The 26,614-nt window shown below is 39.2% G+C and overlaps 1 protein-coding gene across 1 annotated transcript in view; it reads right to left on the reverse strand.

Moving 5' to 3' along the window:
* The window catches only part of SND1 (staphylococcal nuclease and tudor domain containing 1), a 422,567-nt gene that overhangs the window by 148,090 nt on the left and 247,863 nt on the right, over window positions 1-26,614 (reverse strand). Inside the window, exons 14-15 of the mRNA XM_063099206.1 lie at window positions 25,104-25,176; window positions 2,080-2,221 (exon numbers count right to left, since the gene is read on the reverse strand). Coding sequence (XP_062955276.1) covers window positions 2,080-2,221; window positions 25,104-25,176 — 215 coding nt within the window. The remainder of the gene's footprint in view (window positions 1-2,079; window positions 2,222-25,103; window positions 25,177-26,614) is intronic.

Genomic DNA, 26,614 nt, shown 5'->3' on the forward strand with positions numbered 1-26,614 from the left:
TAATCCCTCCCAACAATCCTGAGAGGCAGAAAACAATCTCCAGTTATAACTAATGTGTAATCTGAGGCTTGAAGAGGATAAATAACCTCCGTAAAGTCACCTGCTTGTGCATGGTAGAGCCAGGATGCAGAGATCTGCTTTCTCTTAAAAGTCCTATATCCTTGACACGTTTCTAAAGAAACCAAAGTATGTTTAATGTAACAGCATGTACTATGGCAGCAGAAAAATGTAAAAGCTTATATTTTTATCATGTGTTTGCTATTGTGTAATCTATCTTTCAGAATGTAAGTTAACTCAGGTGATGCCTTTTGAATTGCTAAGCTTAGAATAATGTCAAGTACACAAGGCAACTGGCTGATGCAGAGTTGAGTGATCAGATTGCTCATGTCTAAGCAAGGTAAAACTATAAGGATTTCACAGGAAAACTCCAGCCAAGATAGGTCTATACTCTGAGCTCACTCCATTCAGGTTGTTTTGAGTTCGGAAGCCAAAATTTCACTGTTTTTTCCCCTATAGATCTGTGGCCAAGTTTCCCAGCAACAATACTACTTTTTCTCTTTTTCACCTCTGGGATAAAGCTCTACACTGCCAAAAGGATGCTTTTGTTTTTCAGGTGTAGAGCAGAGAAGGAATGAATATAAACCTCAAACTCTGTAACAACAAGAATTCACTGCTATGAAACTCCTCAGGTACGGAAGCTTTAAGCAAAGGGTGTAAATGGCTCCATGAAAGGACTCTCCCACACTGCGATGCCACTCCTCAGTGTATCACAACTCACATTTGCAGGCACCAACGTGTAGCCCTCCAGTAAGGTGTGGGTTTGCTGTGGCCCTTCTTTCCTATAGCTGACCCTGAGTTTGGTGTCATCCTTAAGCTGGTCTCTTCAGAAAGCCTGCAGAGCTGTGTAGTGATCACTGAGCTTGTGAGAGTGTGCAAGAGAGCCTCAACGAGAAGTGACAACCAAGCAGCCACAGTGAGCTTCCTGGTCAGGTGTTCAAGGGGCGATTTATCGCACATAACTCAGTCATTTAGTTGGGGCCTGAGGGAGACCCTTATCCGGACAAGGAACTAAAGGGGGTTTCTAGGAAAAAGAGGCTGAGGCAATCTGGGAGGGGACAGCAAGAACAGCTCCCGTTTCTCTTCCCTCATAGCAAATTCTATTTGAGAATTCAACAGAAGTGCTGAGGCAAAGGATAGCAGCAGAAAGGGAATGTGCATCTGGGGAACACAACGGAATACGTCCTTTGCAAGTGAATGCATGCTGGGTGGGCTGGGGGTATGGAAGTAAAATAACAGCAAAGACTGCAAAGACTACAGTCCCTGCCAAGTACTCACTGGAAATAACTTTATTATTTGCCAGCAGCAAAGAAATGAAGCAGTTTGCTCCTTGAATGTATAAATGTAGATTGCTCAAAGAGCATAGTTCATACATGGTCTTGCTGGCTTGTAGAACATTAAGCTACTAGAAAAGGCAGGCATAAGAGAGACGCACATTCAGCCAGCAAAGAAAGGAGGAAGGTTTGCCCTAGCACACCCACTTCAGTGCAACCAGAAATACTATAAATGCAGAAGCCTGGGAAAGTAAGGCCCTGGCTGGAGTTTCCTAAAGGACCGGAATCCTAATGACATTTGAAGAACATAAAAGAGAGACAGATGGGACTGCCTGGAGATCTATGAGGGCAGGGTGTCTCAGCTCCTCTGAGACCTGCCCATGACTAATGTGGAAGGGGCAGTCTAATTCAAGTGGGAAATACCAACTGTGAGAATTCCATCATTAATATTTTTCTAGGTCTGGACTTTTCTTCACTCAAGCTGTATGAGGTTATAAGCTGTCTTTTAAGCCATTCTATTCCTATGCCCCATGCTTGGTGGAAATGAGGAATAGGAAGAGGGTACAGTGCTGGATATCCAGTGACAGGGGGATCAATCTAGAAATTCCATGTTCATATCTCAATTAGAGATGAAAGCATTCAGGCCTATATAAAACACAAGGGAAAGAAAAGAGGGCATGTGACATCCAGGAATGACTTCTGAGCTTCAGGAACAATGTTCAGAGTAACATAAGACACAAAGACTTACCTGCAAGCAAGAAGGTGATAAGGCAAGTTTCCTTTGGCAAATAGAGTTTGAGACGAGAACCACTGAAGACATATTCCACCACAGCTTCAGAACGACCCGCCCGCTGAAGAAAGGGCAGGAATTGCTTTGCTTTTTGGGTATCCTGATGGAGAAAAGGAGAAAATAATCATTGGAAAATAATGAAACCCAAGTAAATGTTTCTTTTCTCTCTGGTCTAGGACAAAAAGTCTGGCAGACCACAGGGAGCTAAACAAATAACCCTATCAAATTAGACATTTCTGAAACCATGACATAGACATGTTGTTCATGTGACTTCAAGAGAAGAAATACAGTTAATCAATGCTTTCCAGAACATCCTCATTGACTCGATGCCTCCCTTTGTTCAGTGACTAAGCATTCAGAAGTTAGGAAAGCATTCAGAAGGTATCGAGTTGGAAGGGTGCTTGGAAAATGAGAATTTCACCCCTTCTCTGGGACAGGAAGAAGAATTCATCTTCCTCTTAACATAAAATTGGAGTCAGAAGCTACGAACCTTTATGGAGGTTAATTTAACCTTTGATTTTCATTAAAAATAAATAAATAAAGTAATGCCCAGGCTGTGTCATATAGCTCCTAAAACCCTTTCCAAAAACCAAAAGTAGTTCATCTTCAATCTTAAATACATTATATAAGATTTGGGGGTGTGGGAGAGGGGGATAGGGAGAGATCAAACAAAGGGCATAAAAAAATAAGGACAATTTGTAACAATATATATGCTACTAATATTGATTTGATCAACATATGTCAACATTGAACCCCCAAAATATGTATAATCAATTATGATTCAATAAAAATTGAAAAAAAAAAAGGTTTGGACCTTGCTGTTTCTTAACCTTGAGAAGAGCCTAGACCTCTTGGCCACTAGTACGGTGACTCCTGCTCTATGTACACTTTGGGGAGGAGATGGTACCTGGGGCCTACTGTGTGTACCCAGGGAAACCTAGACCACCAGGACGTGCTCCATGGAGACAAATACCACGTCATGGCAGCAAAAATAATTATAGAAACAATAAAAGCACATAAAACAGTGTAGCACTTTTTAAACTTCTTTTACACATCAACACAAGTCCATGAATTCTACCCTCAAGAGTACCAAATTGTGAACATTTCGAACCTCAGAGCTCTCAGCCACATAAGGGCTAACGGACTTCAAATCCTTTCAGTCTCTGAAGCTAATTAAACAGATGACAGAGTAAGCAAGCATCAAAATATCTCATCGCGTATGCTGGGGGAATAGTCACTGGATGTCAGAATTTCAGAGGGTTTCAGCCCAGCCAGGAAAACTGTAAACTCCCTCTGAGGACAGCAAGTTCTGCACACTTTCCTGACTTCTGTAACACAAGCAATCTGCACTCAGCCAAGCTCTTCCTTTCCGACTTTTCTCCTAGCAATAGAGCTATTGTATCTAAATTAATGCACATTAGATAATGAAAACTTAACAAGCCATCACGTATTTGAGAGTTTTTGAAGCAGCCAAAGGGGGTTCTCTCATTCAGAAGCAGTGAGATAGGTTGGGATGAAAACAGTGTTTACAGTAACGACATTCATCCTTCCCTCAGACAGATTCTCAGTGTCTCTAAAGGCACATTGGTAAAAGATATGGTACCAATGAGCTTAAGTGGGTTGGAAACTCCCTGACAGAACACTTAAACAACATATACTCTACTATACATATGCAGCAGGAAAAATGCCTTTCCGGCAGTTGGATGAAGTCCAGAACAGTCAAGCAAGACAAATGCTCCATGGGAAAGAAAGCACTACCTGATTAAAATCCTTTTGCCATACTAGTCTAAATCTGGGACATTATTCATGAGCTGAACCAGTAAGTCAACAACAATTATCAAATTGATTATTGTAAATCATGAAGTAACCTAATGTCTCTGGAGAGAAGGCCTTTTTCCTCATGACTGGAGTAATCTATATTTTTTAGAAATAGACTTTTGCTCATAACTGTCTTTTTGATGTATTTATCCAAAGGAAAAAAAAAAGGTTATGAGAACAACAAAAGCATACACATACATACAGAGGCATGCCTTTAATACTAATACTAACAAGGAAGTCACAGCAGACTCTTCCCCTTTTGCTAAATTATTACCTACTTTACCGAGAGAGACCTACTCAGACTGAGAACAAACAAGGAGAATCACAGGGACCTTATTGCTATTCATGTAATAAAAATGGGTATATGTTCCTGATTCCTCCTAAGTCTCATCCCACAACTCAACAGCCCTATTCCAGAAATGACATATAGGAAGATAGAAGGGCATGCAAAGATTAAAAGTGAAAGCCAACTGTGAGAATTGAAGGCATGAGAGCAAATTTTAAAAGCCTATCAGAACTGGTCATGTTTATTTACAGACACAAAATTACAAGGTAAGACATGGAACTCTCCATCTTCTCTAGCAAGTGTTCCAAAGGCTTGGATAAGATGACATGCCCACGGACTATTCCTTAAGAAAAAAGATGGACAATTCATCCAAGTTGAGAGAATTTTAAGAATGAAAAGTTCTTACAATGTCAATTAAATTGAATGTAATAATCAAAAGACGTCAGTTCTTTCAAATCTCAGTTATAGCCACAGAATGGTGTGTGTCTTTCTTTGTCATCTCAAGTATTTCTTTGCTGGGCATGTTCCTTTTCGATATAAAAATTCTTGAGGCCTTTAATATTTGTTTAAGTGGATTAAATGAAAAGACAGGTAGGGAAGATTGGCTAGTTTCCTCATGTGATGTAGCTATAAATCATTCCCTGCTATTATAGTTATGAAAATTATTTATTTGAGAAATTCTGATTAAATCATTATAAAACAGAGAACAAAGAGCTGGCCAAAATACCTCAGTTGGGAGAGCATTAGACTGAAGGTATGAAATTGACTGAACATGGTTAAGTAATTTGCCCTCCAAAGAGCCTGTGCAGGTATAGCAATGTGCTTCAGTCTCTTTACACATTTCTAGGACTAATAAAAGTAAATAAAAGGTAAATAAGAGAAAACCTGTTCATGAGGAACAAAGTATAACAGAGAAAAGTTTAGGGCCAAACTGAGAAGTTGAAGATGCCAGGTGAAACCTAAAGAAAGATAAAGTGAAAAGATGTCTCCAGTCCATGTGGCCAAAATTTAAAAAAAAAAAAAAAAAAAAAAAGATGTCATTAACATGACTTTTAATTCTCCTCCAAAAATCCTGAAGGAGGACTCATTGAGATTTAATGAAGTTTAAAATTTCTTTAGAAATTTTTAACAACTAAATGTTTTTTTTTAAAAAAATAAAGATTAAAGGTCTTAGACTGAAAGAGATAACAACACTGGGACTTATTACACAGAATGCCATTTTTCAAGGTAACATCAAATATTCCTGCTTAGAGATGTCTATATGCAGAGACTCTTAACCCCACGTTTCCTATGGCATGGCTTATTTATGCAAAGTCTGGGAATCTATTTGCCATAGTTGTCTGGCACTACCTTGGCTCAAGACTTTGAGAATCCAAGTAGATAAATTAGCTATGTTTTTCTGCTATCTATACCAATATTCCCCTCCACTGGTGTAAATAATCAAAAAGCAACTGTATTTCTGAGCAGAGAAGTCTTTTTTTGTTGCACTGGTAGTTTTTACATTACCTGTGCTCCACAACAAAACATACATAAGTATTTTTCTGTACTTTTATTTATTTATTTTTTTTATATTTTTTTTATTTTTTATTTTTTTTTAAAAGATGACCGGTAAGGGGATCTTAACCCTTGACTTGGTGTTGTCAGCACCACGCTCAGCCAGTGAGCGAACCGGCCATCCGTATATATGGGATCCGAACCCGGGGCCTTGGTGTTATCAACACCGCACTCTACCGAGTGAGCCACGGGCCGGCCCCTTTTTCTGTACTTTTAGAAAAGCTAATTTAAGGTTGCATTAGCTACATTTAACCTGCTATTGTGGGACGGCATCTCTTTAAGAAATGTTTCTGCCTCCTCAATGCACCTTGAAATTGAGAAAGTAATGATGCAACAAATGTGTCTGGGGTGACTTCGTTTTAAAGGGTATGAATAGCTATACCTCAAACTTAGAGGAAAAGGGTGTTAAAGGACCCTCAAGAAAGGTAGGATGATCCTTAGAAAGGCAAAAGCTGTAAAGACACATTAATTATACACCCCCACTCTGACCCTACTTCTGGCTTCTCAGGCCAAACCTCAAATGTGGGTAAATCTGTCTGTGGCTATATGAAATCCCCTTCGGCAGTTAGCTGCAACTCATCTCTACAAAGTACCTTGCTGTGTATATAAATACATGTTTAAAATAATTTAGTACAATGAGTTATCAGGTTTGGGGGAGTGGAGAAACTGGGTGGGAGAGTGGGGGAGAAGGCGAAGTAGAATTCATATGTAGCACACACAGGCCAGAGTTTGTCCAAGAGAACACTACTTAGGCAGACCATCTGCATGCTAGAAGGGCAGGATTTACAGAAATCAAAGTTCTATGAGTTCGAGAACAGGGTTTTAGGCTGTTAGAATGCACTAGATGTTAGCGAAGTGGATCCTATGATTTTTCCACTGAAAATTCCCACACAGTAGGTATGAAACTAGAAAGGACTGGTGAGAGGCAAACATCACAGCACACAAAACAGCACAGGGAAATGTGAATAGAGTAAACCTATTAGTTAACCACTTAGGATTATCTTGTGCAAGTCTCAAATGGGAACTGTTAATAATGAAGCTCACTAATTAGTTATCATCACAATCACTCTTTGATTAACATCATAGGAAAAAGAACAAAAAACAAATACACACAGAGCTTATTATGTTACCACAGGGGTACTCTACCAGCACTGAGAAAATCAACTGTAAGAAGCCCATCGACACTGATGAAACTTCCTGCAGGTACAACCATGTACTCTATTGCCCACCCCAGAATGTTTCCTCCCTATGAGAGCTGACTGTACTATTAGCTTCCACCAGGGCCAATGTGAGGATAAAGGACTCCAGAACACAAAGCTGTTTGGGTCCAACCAATCTCAGTGTGGATGCTGCAAAATCCTTGTGAACAAGAGATAGATAAGATAAAAGAGTGTGGCGATCAGAACTAATCACTATGGATACTGAAGCAAATGTGCTCTCTCATTCCAAGGTGTACAGTGATCATTCATTGTCATAGTTATCTATCTTTTCAGGGCTGTGCAGACCAGGAGAATTACTTCTGCAGCTATGTGGAAGACAAATCACAACTACATCTCCTACCAGGAAGGCAAAAAAGTCATCCATTACTCCACACTCTTCCTCCTTTCCACATCCCGGGCTCTACAGCCCCAGCTGACATTTTAATTCAAAGAACGAGTTTATGATTCTCTGTGAGGAGCCAGCTATACAGCATGACAATCTCTTGAAATAAATGAGACCCTGGGGGGTAGGATATTTGGGAATGTCCTCCAGCTCCTGTGTTACCACAGAGGACTTAAAAATTTGAAACCAACCTTCCCTGGCTGGTTATCAGTATTTCATGGTGAAGTGTGTATGAGGGGTGTTTGGGGCGGACATAAACTTCAGTGAGTTGCATGCTTAACAGAAACGAAGTGAACACAGGAAAGAACCCTGGAGAAAAACATCCTGACTAAAAACAAAAAGCAAAAAAACCTGCAACCAAAAAAAAGGTACTGAAGCTAGGCCATCAATAATCTTTCATTAAGTGTTGCCTGCGGTTTACCATTTCTCACACTGTTCGCGTAGTTGGCACAGTGCCTTGCTCAAGCCTCCAACATGTCAGAGTGTGGCAGAAACCACAGTCCAGGCTCTGGGCTCCACTCCTGGGAGCACGAGTCAAGAGGACATCTGCAGGAGCACTAAGCTGGAAGTTAGCCCTGAGCTTGGGAGGCTGGCATTCTAATCTGTGGTGTCCTCCACAGACAGCACAACCTTTTTCTTTCCTGACTCTACTCCTTTACCAATTATTAAGGGAGGACAGCCTGGCTAAGTAAAGTTTCCAAAAAGGGACTTTTGAGATAAGGTCATTCCAAAGGGCAGAAGGAGCAGGGATGGTATGCTCATTGCGTTGGAAGGAAAAAGCAGCAGGGCATGCTAGTGCAAGTTGCAGCTTCATCTCCCAACATGGAGGCAAAAAATGACTCCGCAATCAACTTGAAGGGAACTAAGTCTTCTACAACCTTAAGCATCTGCCTGCTCTCATGAGCCGTACAAAGGACAGGCATCTATAAATGTTTTTATTTGGCTTGCTCCTGCCCACCATCTATTTCCTTTCCACAATGTACAGTACTGAGAAAATAAAGCAGGACTTGGCAAATGCTAAGAAGAGAAGGCACATCCTTGTTTTTAGAATGAAAATCTGCAAAACAGCATTCCGACTGACAATCATAACAGCCCAATTAAAAGAAAGTCACGTTACAGGAACAGATTAGGGACTCCCAGAACATGGCCTGGACTTCCTTCATAACCACTCAAAACTGAGAATAACCTATATATTCAACTAGATAAACAAACTGTGGTACTTCACACAGTGGAATACTACTCTGCACTAGAAATGATACAGGAACAAAATGGATGAAGCTCAAATATATGAATACATTTATATGACATTCTTGCAAAGGTTAAACTTCAGGGACAGAAAACAGATCAATGGTTGCCAGGGATAAGGGAATGAGTCAAGGGGGACAGAAGAATCCTTTCGGGATGATGAAACGGTTCTATTACCTTGACTGTGGTGATGGTCATATGTGTGTGTACATGTTTCTCAAATGTACATGTCAAAACTCATAAAATTATATGCTAAAATGATACATTTACTGTATATGAACTAAACCTTAATTTAAAAAATAAATGACAACAAAATGACCTGGGTATAGGATATGCAACATTTTAACTCAAGAAAACTTTTTCCCCCAGTGAACTAGTTTGTAAGTAGCTCAGGAAGAATAACAAGTTCAAATTAACCACTCAGAAATTATGTTTCAGATCAATTACTTTAATATAATTAGCTATCCAATGTACTAAACTACTTTAAAAAATTTAAGTAGAAAACAGTTTAGATGTTTCAGGTTAGAAAAGCACAGAAAAAAGAAATCTTATTGGTGTACCAAAAGCAGCATAAAAAAGTCTCAATTCTTAGGGAATGGTTAAAAGAAAGCACCAGGAGCATGAGGTCATCTTTAACTGGCCATATAGCATTATTTGAACATGTTTTGTTCAAATAAAGAAAAATTCTATTAAGTACATATGCCTATTGACATTTCTTTTCTACTCGGAAACAAAATCAAGTGATATGGCTTAACGTGAATAAAATAATATCCAATTCTCAATCAAATGAAAAGTCTACACAGGCTCAGAGATTGTTCACTTACTGAATGACTTTCAGTTTCCCAAATTTAACCAGCTGTAATTATGCTATGAAAAACATTCAATTTAACCTTTAGAAATGAAGTCATTGTCTTCTACTGGTAAAATCTGCATTTTATCATCAACAGGAAATACAATGCCCTTGCCTTATTCTATAAGAAAGACTGCTGTTTGTAGCATAAGTTAGGCACAGAAAGCGCAGATGATGGTATATCTGTGCCTCATAAAAAGGGTGAAAGTACATATATACTTAGTTAGAATAAGGTAGCAACTATATGATGGGTCTATATTATCTTTTTTCTTTTTTGGTGGCTGGTCGGTAAGGGGATCCAAACACTTAACCTTGTTGTTATCACCCAACTGAGCCAACTGGCCAGCCCTCTGTATTATTATTTTTTAACTCAATATTTCCATGAACTTTTTGAAGTACTCCTGTATAAACTTGCTTTCTTACTCTCCTCAATCCTCTTTCTCTAACTTGGATGAAATGTAGCCATCAAGGCAGTGCCAAAGGTGCTAAGCAACGTACCTCCTCAAGCCTACCAATAATACACACAACTATCCGAAATTTATGGCTCATATTTATGGTATCCAGAAAAGTTCCCACAAATAAATCCCACCTTTTCTTTCCCCTACTTCATCCCGAACTGTCCCTTTTCCCATTTTTCCACACTCTAACTTCTCAACAGATTATTATTACAATTTTTGGTGAAATTGACACTCAGTGTTTATAACATTATGACTTTGTAAATAACACCTCTCTAATTAGAGTTTCCTCCCGGGAGCTGTCCAGTCCTCCTGCTGACCTCTGCATGATGGGATGCTAGGCTTTCTTTCACCAAGACCCTAAAAATTCCATTTACATCCCTGTCCTGAATCCATGCATTCTGCTTTCTTGGTTTACTTCCTTTTCCTTTAAAAAAAAAAATCCTGTTCTTATTTCATGGAGAAAATGTCTTATCTCTCTGAGGTCAGGTAAATAAACACAGAATTGCTTTTGTAGTTTTATTCAAGAGAAGGACTATCCTACTCATGAGTACTTTGAAACAAGAGATAAATTCCTTTAATTATTCATCAGCATAGCAATACACAAAATTGATACCACTAAATACTTCAGCTATGATGTAAAGAAAATTTTATTTTGTTATGAAACCTAATTGTACCTACTCAAAAATAAAGGCAGAAAAAAACGTTTATAGGGGAACCTAACATACTGAAGGGGGGTATACCTCCCAATTATTTTCAGGTTAAACATTCACTAAAATTATGTACTTCTTTCAAATTGTAAACATTCCAATTTGTATCAAAGAAACCACTAAATATATAGGAAAATAGTTAAAAGCAGCATTTCTACTTAGAACTGGTAAAGATAAAAACAACCCAATCGGGGATATCAGAAAAAGGCCATTTAAGGCCAGCCCGTGGCTCACTTGGGAGAGTGTGGTGCTGATAATACCAGGGCCGCAGGTTCGGATCCTATACAGGGATGGCTGGTTAGCTCACTGGCTGAGCGTGGTGCTGACAACACCAAGCTAAGGGTTAAGATCCCCTTACCAGTCATCTTTAAAAAAAAAAAAAAGAAAGAAAAAGGCCATTTAGACTTTTAACAACTCTGCTGTTACTTTTCTAAGAATCAAGTGATAATAAGCCTTCTTTCTTATTTTTGTTTGTGATAATGGATTTTTATTGGAATATCACAATAAACATTTTCAAAATTGAGACATAAGTCTGGCCTAAAAACATAGCTTCTTCATGGTATGTGGCATTGAGAATATGGGATAAAGCACATTAGCCAGAGTCTATAACTCTGGATATCAATTACAACGCTAAGATTTAAAACAACTTTTAAAAGTTTTAGATTAATTTTTATCACTTCTCAACTCTCTATAGGCAAGAGGTAAGAATTTATTATAGAACCAGAAAATAGCTTGAGACATAATTAAAAATGTGCAGAGTAAAGAATTTAAAAGCTACTCTGATGATGTGCAAGTTTTCATTTCATGGGCAAATCAAAAACTCAGGAGTAAGGAAATTGATGTAATGGTAAAACTCTGTCCCACTCCAGACAAGAACGCAGTTTCAGAAGAGAACAGAGGAAATAAACGTCAACAAGTACCCTACGACATGAGCTTTTTAAAAATTCAAAATAAATGTTAATAAAAGTCAGATGACTAAAATAGTTTCAACACCCCCTAAAAGTATTTAGAACATTCATTTTTGCCAGCAGACATACCAGTGTAGTAGGTCCAATAAACCTTAAATGAAAGCTTTTTTATTACATATGTCTAATCAGTATTTTAAAAACCTTACATTTTTAAAGAGTTAGTTGAAATAGATAATTACACAATTGGTCAGTGTTTTCAAGAACAATTAATGCACCAAATTAAAAACAATCATTTGGGGCCGGTCCGTGGCTTACTTGGGAGAGTGTGGTGCTGATAACACCAAGGCCACAGGTTCGGATCCCTGTACAGGGATGGCCGGTTACCTCACTTGGGAGAGCGTGGTGCTGGCAACACCAAATCAAGGGTTAAGATCCCCTTACCGGTCATCTTTTTAAAAAAAAAAAAACCAACCATATTACTCAATAGATTTGTAGAATGATGTTGTTAAAAAAATGTGCTATATTTAGGCTATAAAAAATATATGCCTAGGAATTGTTTGAAGAAAATAATTACGGAATGTGAATTGATATTGTTTATGATAGGAAAAAACAATTCAGATAACTCCAATATCCAACAACAGAAGGCTGGTTAAATCAATTATAGTACAGCAATCTATAGCATTCATTCATCCAGCAATATTTGCTAAGCACCTGCTATGTGCCAGACACTGTCCTGGGTACTGATTGTATAATTAAGAATAAAACATAGAAAAAACATAGAAGGTGACTGTCCCGAAAAGAAGTTACAACCCTTAAAAAAAAAAAAAGGAAAAAGAAAAAAAAAAACAACAAAAAAAAACAAAATACCCTACATTCTGGTGATTAGATGTATTAGCATTAGAAAAATTTCTGGTGGTAGTAGTACAGATGATTTTTCTTTTTTTCTTTTTGCTTACTTACACTTGATTCATTTAAAAGCAAAAATCTTGACAGAAAATGTATGTAAAAAAAGTGTTAAGTTTTGCTTTTAAAAGAAGAAAATATGTTAACATTCAAGGCTGATTCAGCTTTGCCCAAATATGAATTACTTAGGTCAGATAACTGTCCCCCCAGTTCTTCAGAGCAAGCATTTCTCATTCTCTACAGTGAATTAGTTCTTCATAAGTGAACTATATATTTGGAGACAAATAAATATTATCAACGTTGTAATGAAGTCTGTAAACTGATGTGGAAAACATCCCTGAATTTGTATGTGAAGTTTGCTCCATGATTCTATCAAAAATAGATTTAAGTACAGTGCTTTATGGTGCTGATGACATCAAACTAAGTAGCCCTTTTCCTAAGGAATAAAAGTTTAATGTAGATAACCATGACTCACAGCCAAAAAAAGTGTGAACAATAGCTAGGAAACAAACAAAAATCACACATAAGCATGATGTAAGAATGTATTCCTAGTAAAGACAGCAGCATGTTGGAAAAAGCCACAGTCAGGTTCAGCAATAGATTTAATAAAGTCTAATCAGAACTCGAAGTATGCGTGAAAAATATGTGATAATAGGCTTAAACAATAACGAAAATAATCTTACAAAAAATATCTATAATGTAGTTAGAAATGTAGTGTTTTGGGTGTACTTGGGTAGGTACTCTAATTCTTCCTGATGCAAAATATAGAATTAACCCTACCCCCACCTAGTAGCTTTACAATTCTAGTATGATATAACCACATGTGGTTATTGTATATCATTGGGGTTTCAGAATTGAGACTCTAAGGATCTAGTCTATCAGTGGAAACCCACATACTCTAGAGTACACGAGCGATGACAGAGGATTGAGACCAAAGAGTTCCGGTCAAGCTAACAGAAGAAGTTTGTTGGTTCACATGGATCTCACATCATTTACTGTCATTTACTTTTCCATTAGTGCATATGTAACTATGGATGCTCTCAAGATTTCTCATTCATTCAATACTACACGGACACCATCATTATGGACATTTATTCATTTACTTATTAGGAAACTCCCAATAACTGTAGGTCTAGAGATGTAAGACACAGTTCCTGCTGATAATCCGGTAGGGAAGACATTTAGCTTTCAACAGCACCCTGCCCCCCGCCCCCCATACCCCACCCCCAGCTTTCCTTCATCCCACAAAAACTGCTCAAAGGTCACTTGCCTGATTTTCTTCTGACAGTTTGGGCAGCAATGTTTTAAATTTCTTTGGTCAGTGACTTCTCATCCATACATGATCTTTAGATTCTGGAGTTAAAGGGCTTGGGCCTAGGGACTCTTCTCTCAATATTCTCTGGGCAATTTTGTACATTCACATCTATGTGTCCAACAGTCCTAAATTCATGCATGAAGCCCAGGCCATTTCCTAAGCTACAGATAATTTGAATGGCTCATATGAATGGCTTGTGGGTGCCTCAATTTTAACATGTTCAGAAATTACTAATTTTCCTTCTAAATTTATTCTGCCAGTGTTTACCTTATCAGAAAAGAAGCCCACAATCAACCAGTTATTTGTGTCAGACATTCAGAACGCTCACATAAGACACCTGATTTCACTTCCTTTCTTGATCCCTGATCCAGTCAATTACCCAATTCTGCCAGTTCATCTACCAAACTATATCTCAAATTTACCTTTCCATCTGCACTGTCACAACCCTAGTTCCAGTCACTATTCAGCCATCATGTAGTACACTGCAAATTCCTCCCTACCCCTGTCCTGTAGCCGTACTTGTCTCAAGTCTATCTCCACATAAAAGCCAGGTGGGGGATATATATACATATATACACACACATACTGACCTAATTATTCTACTTCCATTTCAAAGATTTCTCATTGTTCTTCAGACAGAATAAGTCCAAATGATTTAAACATTCATTGTCTTATCTCCCATTTCTATCCTCACATTACAGCAATACTGGCCTTCCATCCTATCTCAGGACCTTCCTATAGTTTTATCCTTCAGTCCTGAACAATATATTCTGCTAAGTCCTTCTTTGGACCCCTTTTGAAAATCACTTAGAAGACTTTCTCAGACTACCTAGAATAAGATGTGGTCATCAGTATATCCTCTCACAGGATTCTGTATTTCCATTACAATCGTAATTATATAATGAATTGTGTATGCCCCATAAAGACTATATCTATTCTAATATTAAATCCTCAATACCCATCATTGTGTCTGACATATAAAAACCTCTAAATAAATACTTATTTGATCATTCATTCACTGATTCAACATGAGGAATGCATCTAAAAGCAAGCAGAGATGGCATATGTTAAATGTCAAGTGAGAAAAGAGGTGGTAAAAGAACTCAGGAGAGGGAACAGTATGATTTGGAACTTAAATTGGATTAGAATATAAATACAGTCCTCAGGACCCTCTCAGACACCAAAATGCATGGATGCTCAAGTCTCTGATAGAAAATGTCATGGTATTTGCATATAACCTCACGTTCTCGTGTATATTAGTCCTTTTTGTGTTGCTGTAACAGAACACCTGAGACTGGGTAATTTATAAAGAAAAATGACATTTATTGCTTACAGTTTCTCAGGCTACGGAGTCCAAAGTCCTTCTGGTGGTGGTGACAGTGACCCAGAGGTCTCATGTTGTAAGATGGTGGAAGCACAGAGAGCGAGAGCAAGAGAGAGAGAGAGAGAGACTCTCCTCTTCTTTTAAAGCCCTCAGAACCATGCCCCTGACCACCATTTTTAATCTATTCACTACTGCACTGTCCTATAATCGAATCACCTCTTCAAGGCTCCACCTTTCAATTACCATAATAGGATTTCCCACCCTCTTAACAGTCACAGTGGGGGCTGAGTTTCTAATATGTAAAACTCAATTTGAGCCTCAGAGTTTTGGAGGGACATAATTCAATCCAATACATCATGTATACTTTAAATTGTACCTAGATTACTTATAATACTTAATACAATGTAAATGCTATGTAAATAATTGTTATATTTATTGTTTTTATTTGTACTATTTTTTATTGTTTTTTTTTTCAAATATTTTTGACCTGTGGTTGGTTGAATCTGTAGACGCAGGACCCACAGATACAGAGTGCCAACTGTACTACTGATGATGATGATGATGATGATGACAGTTACCATTTACAGAGGACTTTCTGCGTGGTAGGCAGAATGCTAGGCAATTTAATAATAATCAACACCACTTTGTGGTGCTCTGTTGAGCTCTTATTACGTCAACTGTTCTGAATGGTTTAACTACACTATTTCATTCAGCCATACCACAACGCAATGAGCTAAGTGCCACTATTATACCCATTTCACTGATGGGAAAACCGAGGCACAGAAAGGTTAGAAAACTTCCTCAAGGTGACTAAATAATAAGCAACAGAGCCACAACTTGAACTCCAGCTATCTGATGTAGAGCCCATGCTAATAATCATGATCCCACACTGCTGCTATAGTCTAGAAATGTTGTACACGGATGCAACACCAAGGTTCAGGTTTCAATCTCTTTAACATCCCGCATTTACAAAAGGAGAGAGAGAGACAAAAGATCCCTGTTTCTTAGGAGTTAAGAACCACTGCACATGTATTAAACAACTTGAGAAGTTACCAATTATCAACAAGTACAAAATCATGGTAATATAATTACACAAATACTGAAGAAAGGCATGACCAGAAGGCAGTAGGGATAAAATGGGGAAATGGTCTAGAAGAGAAGACATGCACTGAAGGCAATGGAGGGCATGACCCCGCCCACCACTGCCATGCCTGGGGTGGGGGTATGCTCCAGTACAGCATTCCAAAAAAGAAATGCCACTCAGTAAGTGATTAACAGTGGACTCAGAGCAGTTGACTGAGAACCTTAAATAGTGGAACAGATGAATAAGATATAAAAGAAAATAAATAGGCTCTACTGTGGGTGAAGTATCTAGGCATGATGCAGTAATGCACAATCAATAGAACATAGGTGTTCTTCCAAATTAGAAAACTTGGTAATAGCTTATATTCTCAGGCACCTCCCAAATCCGATATTGTTTTAGGAATTCTACAATTTCTTCCTGAGCACACTACTTCCTGAAGAACTGATGCAGAAAACTACTAGGGCATTACAAAGCAACCCTGAGCTCTAATTCAAGAATATTGACTTAGATGTTGACACTCCAAGTAGTGTCTGAAATTTTGTATGACATATTCTGTAGGGAATATGTTGGAAGCATGCTAAATAAAGACTTAAAATACAAGTAAGCAGAATGTCTATGTTAGTAAAATGACTTATTTTGAGATGTTTACATAAGCAATAGCCACAGGACACAATGAGTTCAATCCAGGGCTAAGTAGTGTTATGATGGTGAAGTGTAGAGTGAAGCTGTGGCTGTGCGGAAATATTTCCAGTCTTATCACATCACTCAGCAGCCATGGTTGATCAGGCAACCCAATCACACACCTCAACCTGGGAATCAGGAATTTTATTTACTGCCTTCAAAATACCCTTGCATTCATTTAGCCAAGCCTGTAGTGGACTCATTTAACCAATTTGGACCCATGAAATAGAATCATAGAGCAATATGCACATGCACTCAGAGAATGGAAAAAAGAACAGAAGAGCATGAACCAGCTATAGCAGAATGTTACTATATTTGGAAAAAATGAAAATGAAAATGCTCCCGGACTCCCTCAATTTCCTTTCTCCTTTCTTTGAATGGAGGAAGAAAGGCAAAAATCGTGATAGCTCAGTACATTTAAATAAAAGCTAGGACCCTGTTGTGAAGGATCTAATTTGCATGCATTCCTGTGTGTGAAGACATAAGTAAACAAAGAATCAGAAGGGGAACTAGAAAAACTTGTTGCAGAAAACTTCCTGATAACAGAATTCATGGCAGTGACATATCAAGCTTACTGATTATTTTGGGAAGAAGATGTTTTTGTTGTAAGAAACAACAAACCAAGAAGCCCTGTCTCTGTTAGTGCACCACCCTTGAGCAAGCTGCCCAATCAAACCTATCCTTAGAAAGGTGTTGAACTGCAGAGCTGGGACATGCCCACCAAAGCCCCTGCCTTCAATGTCCAAGCTCCCCATTTCCAGGTTATCTGTTAGGGTGCCTGAATTTTCCAAAACAAAATGGTAAACCAAGTAAGGCACAGGCTTGGAATCAGACATGCTGCAGATGAAAGAGACATATTCACTTTACAACTTTTTCTTCTTTTTTTTAGAACTTTCACAACCAAATTACCCTTCACGTTTTCCGTTATACAGGAGGCAATAAAACAAAGAATTTCAAAGCACATAATTCTGTGATCTTTTATTGTCCACTGTTATACATGGCTTTATAATTTCTCTTGCTTCTGCAGTTGCTTCCTCTGTTGAAAGATAATTTTCAAAAAGGTAAAAATCATGACTCTTATACAAATATACATTGAACATATGAGAAAATTTTTATTTTAACTCACTAATTAATGAGGGAAACAGAAACAGTCAATGGAAATTGAAGAACAAACATATGAGGGGTGTTCAAAAGTTCATGGAAAGATTCATATATCTTTCAATTCTATTTTTCCATGAACTTTTTGAAGTACTCTTGTATAGTTTACTAGAAATGCTTAAGTAAATTTGCTGAAGACGTAAAAATGTAGACTCAAACTAAAAATAAAATGTTCAGTTTGAAATCATTTCTTATAGGGTAGAAATCAACTGTATCTCTACAGGACCCCATTTCTACATCGCTACAAAGGTGCAAAATAGCCCAGCTGAAAACAAAGGAGCAGAACCCCTATGGAATCGCATAACCCAAAAGGGTTTACTAGGCAGAACCCAGCAGTCCATCAGAAGGATACCCAGTAATTTTCTTGCCCTTTTCAAAGTCTTGAACAATTTACCCTGATACTCCCAATTGAATAAAAGACGTAAGAGATCATGTCCTAAATTTGGTGCCCTACAGTGCTCAAAGAACACAAAAGGAACACAACTCAGTCAAAAAGTAGATTAAAATATATAGGTCTTTTATTTGGCAGCTGGCCAGTAAGGGGATCCAAACCCTTGACCTTAGTATTATCAGCACCATACTCTTACCAAGTGGGCCCACTGACCAGCCCGGATAAAAATCTGTAAAGGGAGGTTCTTAAACACAACCATCACTAACTGCAGTAAATACTAAGTGCAATCTCGGAAAAATTCCTATGGACATCACACATGCATTCAGATTTATTCAGAAGAGAAGTCTGTCTCTGCAGTTCTGGGGCATGTGAACAGGAGAGCTTCAAAAAAACAAAACAAAGGGCTGGCCCGTGGCTCACTTGGGAGAGTGTGGTGCTGATAACACCAAGGCCACGGGTTCAGATCCCTATATAGGGATGGCCGGTTAGCTCACTTTGGAGAACGTGTGCTGACAACACCAAGTCAAGGGTTAAGATTCCCCTTAGTGGTCACCTTTTTAAAACAACAACAACAACAAAACAAGAACTGGCCACACAGGACTCATGTGGCTGAAAGGAACTATGGACAAAAATCCAATAATGCAATACTCTCCACTGTAAGCGTGAGGGCAACTGGTTGACGTGAACTCTCTGGCACAGTCAAGGCCTTCTTTTTTTTTTGGACCGGTAAGGGAATCGCAACCCTTGGCACGGTGTGGTCTGCACCACGCTCAACCAGTGAGTGCACCCGCCATCCCTATATAGGATCCGAACCCGTGGCCTCAGCGCTACCAGCGCCACACTCTCCAGAGTGAGCCACGGGGCCAGCCCCAGTCAAGGTCTTCTTAAATAACATTCAACCCTTTTGCAGTGAGGGGTTTCAGAAAAGGTGATGAGAAAAGAAAGAAAAAGTAAGAGTCTCAACCCTCTTGACAGTCTGGGAGGAATTTCTAAGGTAGCTGCCACTCTGGCGACAGAGGTCAATGGGGACCTCACAACTTCAGTGCATGTTTCCGTACAGTGAAAATCCAAGTGATTCCCTGCTTATTGCTATCCAACTGGAGTTCAGGAAAATGTGGTTGAGGGAAGAGGAAGAAGGGACTAGAGACAGCAATACTTTCTCCTAAGTTAGCAATAACTTGAGTACTGAATGCAGCAGAGATGTGAGAAAGCCACCAAGAAACCAAACACTCCCACCAACAATGGCTTCCCCGGTAAGGGGCCAACATACTTACAGAGCACATAGAACTTGCTCCAGAGAGCAGGTTCGGCCGACAGTGAGCTGGCTCTTTCAGAGTTCCTTTGGGATTTTCCTAGGGCAGCAAAGGCAGAGCACCTCAGTGAAGGCGGTCTTAGAAAACCCCTCCAGGTTACAGGAATCCACTAGACAGAGCCATAGGCTTTGACCTTGTGCCATGTGAACAGTAACTTAGACTGCAGCTGGCACAAAAGAGACATCAGAACATGATGGGGGGCTAAGGGAGAAGAGAGGGAAGGGCTATTTAAAAACAAAAACAAAAACAAAACTTGAAGAAGGAGCATTTGTGCCATTACATTCCAGAGATTAGAAAGAACAGAAAGGTAGTAGAAAGGAACTTTAGAATCCCATGAGAATAGGCAGAAGATCTAAACTGAGTGGGCTGGAAGACATAAGGGAAACTACAATTCAACACAGACCTCACTTATGAAACCCCTGGGTAATTTTGCTACTTTTACCTTCTTCAGATTTAGTACGTAAACCATTTTTTTTCCCTTTTAAATTTTCTTTAGCCAAAAAGAATATTATCATTATTATTATTTTTACTCTTCCATCGAGGCTCAACTCCATGAGGAGCTAAGGAAAGGTGATTCTTCTCAAGGTCCCCAAGCCTCTCATAGAAAGGTGGACTGCTTCAGATATCTTGAGGAAAGCAGGACAGTGCTATTGAAGTTAAGAAGGCAAGGAAAACCCAGAAACTGAAGGAAGAGGCCAGGAGGAGATGCCAGAGAAAATCCTACCCTATTTATCTAACCTATCTTTATCTATCTCTCTGTCTATCTTAAAGGAACACTTCAACCCTTTATATTGCAAGTTACAATCTCACTGGCCAACTCTGTAAATCTTTATTTCACTTCATTTCTTGAGTAACGGGTTTTGAGAAGTCTGACCCCCTGTCCCTGCCTCCCTCAAAGCTAGTTGATAAATCACTCCAGACTATGGCTTCAGCATATCTTTATCAGTAATAGTGTGCATCTCCAACAAAATCGTCATTGAGAGAGGAGGCTATAAAAAAGTTAGTATGTAACATGAGCAAGAAACCAACTTACAAACTAACAACTGTCCCAAGTGAACACAGCAGCAGTGAAGAGAAAAAAAGACCCAGGGATGAGTAGAGTAAGAAATAATAATGAAATCAACAGATGAGCTGTTGTCAGGACTGCATAATATCAAAAATACATTACAGACCCCACTTTGATCATCTATCCTATCCTGGGACTTTTTAGATGTCCTCTTCTGCCCTTAGCAAACAAACAATCATAACTCCACAGAGGAAAGAACAGAGAGGATAGGGAAGAGAAGAAACTATACACTAGGACTCATGGAGCACTACTTACGTACAAGTGGAAGAGGCAGGCGGCGTGGAGGGAGAGGAAAAATCGGCACTGCAGTGCTGGCTGCAACTTGAGGAGTGGGGAGCTCTCTTGCATGTCGGAACCGTAACTGATTTGTCTGATCTACCAGAACAACAGTAAGCCATGCACCAGCCCCATTTTATTGCCTGTTTTACACTCTGTTATCTGCAGGAGATTGTATTTATTACAGAGCAGGCTACAGCAAAAACAATAATAAACATAAGATAAAAAACAGCCTTATATTCTACTGACACGCACATTCCAACTTTTTCTACACTGGTGAGGGAGGGAGTTGAGACAGGATCAGGGAAAACCAAAACCTACTAATAATGAAAACATGCATGTAGGAAGTGAAGCAGTCACTACAGAACCACCCTCCAAATCAAATCAGATCTAGTCCCAAGTCAGTCAACTTCATCCTGGCCTGAAAAGAAACCAGATTTATTACAGAAATGACAATAATGGCTGGTAATTGGTACAGCCCACTTCCTATACCTTGAAAAATTAGAATAAAGGAAATTAGTAACTTCTTCAGGATCTAAGTTACCAGCTTATTGGTAAGTACCTTAGCGGTTACCCTGAAAATAGGTGCAGAAGATGCAGATGGGCCCTAGAAAATAGGGGTTCATTCAGCTGGCATACACGCAGATGCTCTGTCCATCTCATGGAAAACACAAATGTCAGAAATCATCTGTATCAACAAACAAACAAAAAGGCCTGTTTGTTTGGCCACAGCAGAGGCCAGTGTGTCACCTGCTACAGTGGGCTGTCCACTTCCACCGCTGTGCTTGGATTACTTACTTCCCACCGTACGCAGTCAGCCAAGCAGGTCTTGCACTTGCTAAATTTCCATCCAAAAGCATTTTCAAGTACTCTGAATGCTTACTTACCTATGAGATCATTTTTGAAAACGTAAGAGAAGAGACATGGAGAATGGGTGGAAACTCAACTATTTAAAGTCAAGGCAGTTAACCGTAGAACAAAATTACAGGTTATTTGCCTCACACATCATGATATAACCTCTTCCATCAAGCACATTTCTTGATTGTGTCTAGGACATAAAGTGTGTGCTTATGCCTGTTTATTTTGTTTCTTCAAGGATGTGTATTGGAGTGGAGAGGAGGGTGGTGAGAGATATTATGCAATACCAGTTTATAGTAAATTATTTTGGCAGCATTTTGTGCACACTGTCAGCTCAACAAAAACCTCCAATTGTCATAACCTGCAACAAAGAGGGGGATCAATCTGGGGCAGTGGGGAACTCAGTTAAATATTAAAAAAAGATTAAGAAACCTTTATGAAACCATTATATATGTGTATATTACATTGCCTTTATTCCAGGTGTTTATTTTTCATCAGGCTATAAGCTGTTTTCCTGTCTGGCCCCGCATGCCTACCCGTCCTAAAGACATTAAAATCGCCAGCACGATTCAGGATGCAGAAAACCCATACATCCCACTTACATGGCATGAGGACACTCACCACACACACACACACACACACACACACACACACACACACACACACACACACACACACACACACACACACACACACACACACACACAACACTGTGATGGAAAAAAGGGAAGGTTAGAAGGGGGGAAAGACAACATTTCTCTGTTACAGATAGCACACAAAAAATGGCAATCTTAGCTGAATAATTTGTGATTCAGGCAGACAAGGTCATATACGACATCCATTTAAATTGAATAGCTTTTTCACTTTCGAAAGTCTTCCACTTGTTCACGCTTTCCTCTTTTATTTATGTGGTAACTGAGGGAAATTTAACTGGCATCTATTTTTAAGTAATTAAAGAGCAAAGCAATCCTCCAATATCCAAACAGAAAAGAAAATATAGGCAGGTATGAAACTGAGCTACAGTTTAAGGGGGAGCTGGCAGGGTAGATAGATAAATAAACAAATAAAGACAAATTCCACAAGACCTATTGCTACCAACAACAAAAACAAAGGCTTAAGAAAGCACCAGAAAGCATCAAGGTAGGAGGCAGCACACGGCAGCCATGAAGATGTTTAGGACACTACACCTGGAAGTGCTGATAGGACAGCCCTTAGGCAGGTACACCTTTACCTCAAAAACCTCCTTAGGACTCCACATCACTGCCAGTGGGGAATCAGAGCTAGAACACACACTCAGCAGGCCAAAAGAGAACATCTATCCCCAAGGTTTAATTCAGTTTCTGGAAGGCCCTGGAGTATGAGTCTAAGACAAGCTTTTGGATGGGCATGTTTGGCCTTCATGTAGAGAAGCTCCATTATGTTTTCCAAAACAGGTATCTATAACATTTTTTTTTTCTTGCACCCGAACAGCTAAAAAATTGCCCTTTGATTACTCCAACATCTTCCCCAAGGGAACAATATTAAGGAAAATATTGTTGAAAATGATACAACATATACATATAGAAATTAATAATATTTATGCAAAGAATGACTCAGCAGGATAAGCCACAAAGAAAATAGGCCAAATAATATAGCACTGGGAGAGTCACACCTGTTAACAATGAGCTGTAGCAGATACACCATGGTTACTTATTGCTCAAAGGTCATTAGCAACAGGTTTCTGGGCTTCTCAGGATCCTAAGCCACAAAGAATGCTTATCACCATATCTCACCCACTTAACAGAGGACTCAACTTCCTGACTAAAGTCCAATTAATATGATGTATAGGTAAGACTGTTTATCCTGTAATCTGCAGTTACTGGCAATAGAGAAAGAAAAGCTCACCAGAGTCCCATTGCTTAAAATGAGCAGGGTACCACTACACCTAGGCAGGGGTGAGCTGGCCGGACACATTTGTAATAAGCAATTGCCAGGAACAATAGAAAAAGGGAACAAAATGTAACAGGAAGATAATATACTCTAATTCATCACTGCTGTGGGCTAGGCTGAGCTCTAGAAGTTTTTGTTTATACTAGCATTTTTTCTTTGTGCCCAAGGCAAATTCCCTGAGAGTTCAAGCTAAAATTTCCTAGCCCTTCCTCTCTTCATCTCCTCTGTGCTATGAAGTCCTTCCTACGCATGGCACCAGACCTGATCCCCTCTGTAACCAGGTGACTATGAGAGTTAAAATGGATGGTGCGTCTTAGGAACACAGGGTGCCTTCCCTGGCAACCTGATCAAAATCAACACTTGCACCACTCACTATCCCCTTGGCCAGTTTTATTTCTCTTCACAAAAGTTGTCGCTACCTGACATTGCAATTGTCTCCCTTTCCCACTTGAACGTAGAGACTTCATCAGTTTTGTTCCTTGTTATATTCTCAGTGCTTAGAGCAATTCCTGGCATACAGTAGGTATTCAATAAGTACTTGTTGAATAAAAGAATAAACCTGCTCAACTAAAAAAGGGATCTATTCTGGCAAAAGAGATCCTAAATGTGCAAGAGTAAAGTCCTTATTACTAAAGAATCAATTGGACACAGCCTTTTGGGAATTCAGAAGTGTTTGCATCTCAATTCTTCTATATTATCTATATCTCTTTTTTTTTCTTTTGGCAGCAGCAGGATCCAAACCCTTGATTCTTGGTGTTATAAATATTATGTATATCTCTTCTCTCAAAGGATGTTCACACATTTCTCCATTCTTTCCCACTTACAGACAAGCAGAGGAAAGAGAATTCATGAGTAAATCATGATTAAATCCTACATTTGTCCTAAAACCTATACTTGACCTTCAATCACAAAGACTTCCCACTCACAGTGAGAATTAAACTGGGATTTAAAAAAGAGGTAATTTTACTTTCACACAACTGGGAAGAAGTGTCTTCTAAAGACATAATAATTAAAAATGAAAAAGCAACATAGAGACAGTTCAGGTAAAGAAATAAAATGAGGTTCTGAATTCTGCTTTCCCAAAATATAAATCAAGATCCCTATAGATGGCTAAATAGATGCCTGGGGAAAATTCACATTCGGTGCCTGAAATGGAGCAAGCTGCAGAAAACATATAAGCTGAAGTCCTATGTGGATAAGCAAACATATTCTTGGAGCCTCTGAGCCACACAGCTTGATTCAGACACCCGACTCACCCCAGATATGTCCGCCACACGGTGGATAGGCACTTCCTTCTTGCTATGCAATCCTTTGCCGTTCTTAATAGCTCTGTAAAGGAATAAGAGAAAAGCCGATCAAAATTAAAATCACAGCGGGGAGGAGTAGAAGGGTGGGAAAATGGGGAGAGAAGCTAGGGTTCTTAAATTGGGGATGTGTCACTATATAAGTGACACGTACACTGCTGAGTAACCACTGTGCAAGAGGACTCGGTGGAGTGAGAATAAAAGACTGTTCTTCCCCTTAATAAACCCAGTTACCAGAATTTGGCTGCCAGTTTCGGCTAACAGTGTGCCTGGTAATCAGGGAGTTCCCTTACTTGTTTCCAAATTAAAGGCATTGTTCCAGGACAAAAGAAGAATCAGTTTGGAAGAGCACACTACTAAGAAACAGAAGTAATAATGTTTCCTTTAGTGTTTAATCACATGAAACATTTTAAATGCAAAGTATGCAGCTAGTGTTCCAATTCTAATGGAAATAAGTTCCTCCCAGGTAAAAAGATAAGTTGCCCTCAATGAAGCAATATTCTACAGAAAAGTCATTTAACAGTACAGAAAAAAATTAGCCAGTGCTATATAACTGACATTAATCCTCATCTCCAATCAGTCTCAGGTTGTAATAACAGGAGATTTGACAGGGTACTCTGGGACTGCCACACATTTGACCATGGGTTAATTTGTTCCAATCTCCCCTTTTATCTCCTAATCCTTTGAGTGGTAACTTCAGGGACAGAAGTCTAAGCATCACTGGGTACGATCACTGGTATAACAATGAAGGAATAAAAGCTGATTGGTAAATCTCTAAGTCCCTACACTACTAGGTAGGCCTTTCTGTGTACTGCCAGCCTACAGACCTCAGCAGGGAAGAGTTTTGAGTTTTGGATACAGAAATAGAGACTCAAGGATGTTCCCACACTGTGGACAAGCGTTGTTAGGGTTTTTGAATTCCAGAGAAAGTATAGAGAAAGCTGCCCAGCCCAGCCCAGACCAGGGCCAGGGCCAGGGCCCTCATACTAGCAACCACATTTCTACCTTCCTCCCACTCAGACTCTCACTCAAGCACCAGGAATAAAGGACACTGCTCTGCAGGGGTTACTTTCGGGGTCCTCACTTTCTAAACCAAACCCACATAAACCAAATTGGGTGGATATTGCTCAGGGCAAAGTAGAACAGTCCTATTTCTTACAACTTGGACTTTTAATCATCCACCCGAGCCCCTTCCTGCATCCTGGGGGATCTGTCTCTCACTCAACTGATTTGAAATGCTTTTGGTTCAGGAACAACAAAAAAAAAAACCCAAAGCTTTCCTTACTATCTAGTTTCAATTCCATGACAAAGGTAAGAAACAAAATTCTATGATGAGAGTAAGTACAGAATTAACAATAAGAACAAAAAATCATACACTCAGATCTGAAATGCTCACTGAAACAAAGCATTTCCAAGTTCCTTGAATCCCATGCCTCCTTCTGAATTTGAATCAAGGGCTTCAG

This window comes from Cynocephalus volans, chromosome 6 (genome assembly GCF_027409185.1).
Source record: "Cynocephalus volans isolate mCynVol1 chromosome 6, mCynVol1.pri, whole genome shotgun sequence".
In the NCBI taxonomy this organism is placed as follows: domain Eukaryota; kingdom Metazoa; phylum Chordata; class Mammalia; order Dermoptera; family Cynocephalidae; genus Cynocephalus; species Cynocephalus volans.